The 3842-nt window shown below is 34.4% G+C and overlaps 1 protein-coding gene across 1 annotated transcript; it reads right to left on the reverse strand.

The window, feature by feature from the left end:
• Positions 1–330: 330 nt before the first annotated feature.
• On the reverse strand, positions 331–1443 carry LOC107640479 (luminal-binding protein 3-like). Its single transcript, XM_016343998.1, has 2 exons — positions 1305–1443; positions 331–761 (listed from the first exon to the last, which is right to left on the reverse strand). The coding sequence occupies exons 1-2, from the start codon at positions 1441–1443 to the stop codon at positions 331–333; spliced, it is 570 nt and encodes a 189-aa protein (XP_016199484.1).
• Between the last annotated feature and the right edge of the window lie 2399 nt (positions 1444–3842).

Consider the following 3842-nt stretch of genomic DNA (forward strand, 5'->3'; position numbering starts at 1 on the left):
ATGCTTACCAAAATAGGCTACACTTATTTTTGCTACTGCATCACCTTTAAAGCATAGCCACATTATATATCATAGCTACTCTATATAATTGTAGCCTTATGTCCCTCAATTAGTTTTTATTTTCTATATATATTTAATTAAATTAGTTAAATATTATAAAATAAAAATAAATACATAATAATACTAAATAATTTTTTTAAATAATAAATATTATCCTTACACAATTCAAGGACATAATCTTAAGAAGCAATTAACAATTCAACATATAACTTAAGATAATTTAATCACATAAAACTTGTATTCGAAAAGAGCTTAACAAGTAGAAAATTGTTAATCTTCCAATCTTGGCATAATGACTAAAAAATATTCCCAAGCGCCTTTCAGATTCTTCTTGAACACATCTTTTTCATGCTGATCTTCATCACCATCAAGCAAACTCTTGACCTTAACAATTGCATCAGTGATCATTCTGTTGTTCTTTTCCACAGCTTTTAAAGCTTTTTCCATTTTGTAAAAATAATCATCCAAATCATTTCTTGCTCTAGCCTTCTCTAGAAACTTTTTGTCTTTAGCCTTATAATCTCTAGTTTCTTGAATCAATCTCACAATTTTCTTCTGCAACAATTGTCCTGTATCATTGCTTATTGTAATCTCATTGTTGTTGCCAGTTGTTTCATATTCGGCAGTTACGTTTAAGATACCATCTACATCAATATCAAAGGTTAACATAATAGGATGACCTTTAGGACCTTCAGATATGTCTGAAAAATTAAACCAACCCAATAGTGACACGAACATCAAGCAGCACTGTTAGAGTAAACAAAAGACACCCCGATCCCCAAATAACAACAACAACTAACAAAATAAACAACAAGAACAAGAAGAACAAAGATCTCACTGTATTGGCATCTTAAAAAGTTGACTTAACCTAGCAAAGGCTTAATAAACATAAGAAAACAAAAAGTAACAGAAACATATGCTATACAAGAAGGAAGAACTGCCACCAACAACGAAGAGGAGGTCAGCAGGGCTGTTGTAAAAATACTTGTACTTCTAACAAGTTTAAACAAAAAAAGTCTTCTAAAGGTACAACTAGCTTTTGATTTCTTAGCCCCTTTCCTAGCTAGTTTTATTTTTTAACTTTCATCATTCTCAAAGGTCATCAAGCAGTAGTATTTATTTGCACAAAAGAAAGTGTAAATAGAAATTAACCAAACCAAAATAGTAAGATCACAAACTGAGTTGAAATACTAAACTATATATGATCATCATACTATTCCAAAACAATAAAATAGATTTGAAACTCGTATTAGAATTTACATTTGAAACAACAAAAGTAGCATGGATAGCAATCTCCAATTTGAGAGGCAAAACCTTTCTCTGATTTGATGGCAAAAGTGATGGTGCGAAGGTGAGTGCGATTTGGTGATAAGGAGAAAACATTTACTAAGTATTGGTGCATTTGGCCTAGACACATTAGGCAACACTTTTAAAGTGCATCCAAAATATAGCAAATAGGTTACTCTTTGAAAATGCTCTCTTTAGTGTAAAAAGTGTATCTATAGATATTAAGATAAGGCTACGTGTAAACCCCGCTAAAATTAGTAAATAATTAGTCAATAAATCAAATTTTAATTAGGAAAATTTTAAATGTAAATATAATATTAAAATAGGATAGAGTTCTTCAAAACGAGAATTTTGACACTAATTTTGACGAATTTGGCCCAAGATTGAGCCGAACCTGTTGAACCGGGCCCGTGGGTCCAACCGAACCCAACACTTAAATGAGTTTCAGCTCATCACTTCCCTTCCATTCCTCATTTTGCTCCAGCAGCCATGGGAGGAGGAAGGTGAAGACCAAAAACCTAACTTCCACTTTCATACATCATAACTTCTTCATCCGAGCTCTAATCGCTGCACTGTTTGCGGCTATGCGTCTAGCGCGTCGAGCTCTACAATTCTATCAGAACAATTTCTTTGGTAAGTTACTCTAACACTCCAGCCTCTCCTTTCCCCAAATTTTTGAAAAATTATATAGTTGTGTTGAATTTCTTTACTTTTTGATGTATTAGGATCCAATTAACTTGAGGAAAACGTTCCCTCTTGCTTATACAAAGCTTGGGTAAGGTGAGGAAACCATAACTCTATTTAATTTCTGAATTTGTGCAATAGATATTGAGTTTGGGTATATATGTGTTGCATATTTGTATTAGGTGGTGTGTATGTAATTGGAACTTGAAATTGTGGACATTGGAGGCCTTGGATTGGTGTCAATTCTTGGTGATTTCGTGAATTGTGGAGCTGTGTGGGTGTGTGGCTTAAGTGTTGCTGATAAACCTCTATTTCATGGTTTATCTTGTGCTCAATTGAGTGGTTTTTATCAACTCTTTACCCACTTATTCATACTAATTGCATGAGTTTACATTCTCCTTCCTGATTTTGTGCTATGATTGAAAACATGCTTCTTTGGTCTTAATTTTGATATATTTAATCCTCTCTTATTACCATTAGATGCCTTGATATGTGTGTTAAGTGATTTCAGAGATTACAGGGCAGGAATGGCTCAGAGGATGGAAAGGAAGCATGTAAAAGTGGAAGGAATACAAGAAGCTGGAGAAATTGCTAAGCTGTCCAGCCTGACCTCTTCGCACTCAAACGGCTATAACTTTAGCTACAAAGGTCCAAACGACGCGGTTCCAGTTGCGTTGGAAAGCTAACATCCGAAGTTTCGATTTGATATATAATATGACATAGTTGCTCTGATGCTAGGCGACGCGACCGCGTGCTCCATGCGGACGCGTCGCAGTGACGAAAATTCAGCTTGTTTGAATTCGCAACCAGCGAATTCTGGGCTGTCTCTGAGCCAGTTTGCGGCCCAGAAAACACAGATTAGAGGCTATAAAGTGGAGGAATGCATCCATTCATAAAAAAGCTTTCACAATTTACAATTTTAAGATTTAGATGTAGTTTTTAGAGAGAGAGGTTTTCTCCTCTCTCTTAGGATTAGGATTTAGGATTTCTCTTAGTTTTAGGAGTGGCTCTCATCCCAGGTTCTTTATTTTTATTTATTTTTCCAATTTAATTTATGAACTCTTCCATGTTACATATAATTTTCTTAATTAATGTTATTTGAGGTATTTCAGATTTAAGATTACTTTGCTTTGTTTAAGATTGCTTTCAATTTAATTTATATTTTTTTCTCCCTTTTGGCTTTGGTCAAGTGATTGGTAGTACTTGAGTTATCAAACTCAGCAAGTGATTGAAATTGGCAGATTCTGCTTTAGCTAGGATTGCTCTAACACTAGTCTCTCCACAGGAGTTGACTAGGACTTGAGAATCAAGCTAATCAGTCCACTTAACCTTCCTTTGTTTAATAAAGGCTGACCAAGTGGGATTAAAACCCAATTCTCTTCACACTTGATAAGGATAACTAGGATAGAAATTCCAATTCTTATACCTTGCCAAGAGATTTTATTATTATTATTATTTTATTTTACTTGTCATATAACATATTCCCTCCTTACTTCCAAAACCCCAATTTACAAACTCATAACCAATAATAAGAACATACCTCCCTGTAATTCCTTGAGAAGACGACCCGAGGTTTGAATACTCGGTTATCAATTTCAAAGGGGTTTGTTACTTGTGACAACCAAAACGTTTGTAAGAAAGTTTAATTGCTTGGTTTAGTAACTATACTTGCAACGAGAGTTTACTATAACCTCTAAACCATCAATCTTCAGTTCTTTCAGTTGCCTTGGTCCAAATGTGGAAATCGGCCAAGGTATGGTTTAGGTTTCGCGTATTTAATATATAATGCTCTGTGAAGACTTAGGCTAGAC

This window comes from Arachis ipaensis, chromosome B5 (genome assembly GCF_059453495.1).
Source record: "Arachis ipaensis isolate K30076 ecotype BB chromosome B5, ASM5945349v1, whole genome shotgun sequence".
NCBI classification, from domain to species: Eukaryota; Viridiplantae; Streptophyta; class Magnoliopsida; order Fabales; family Fabaceae; genus Arachis; species Arachis ipaensis.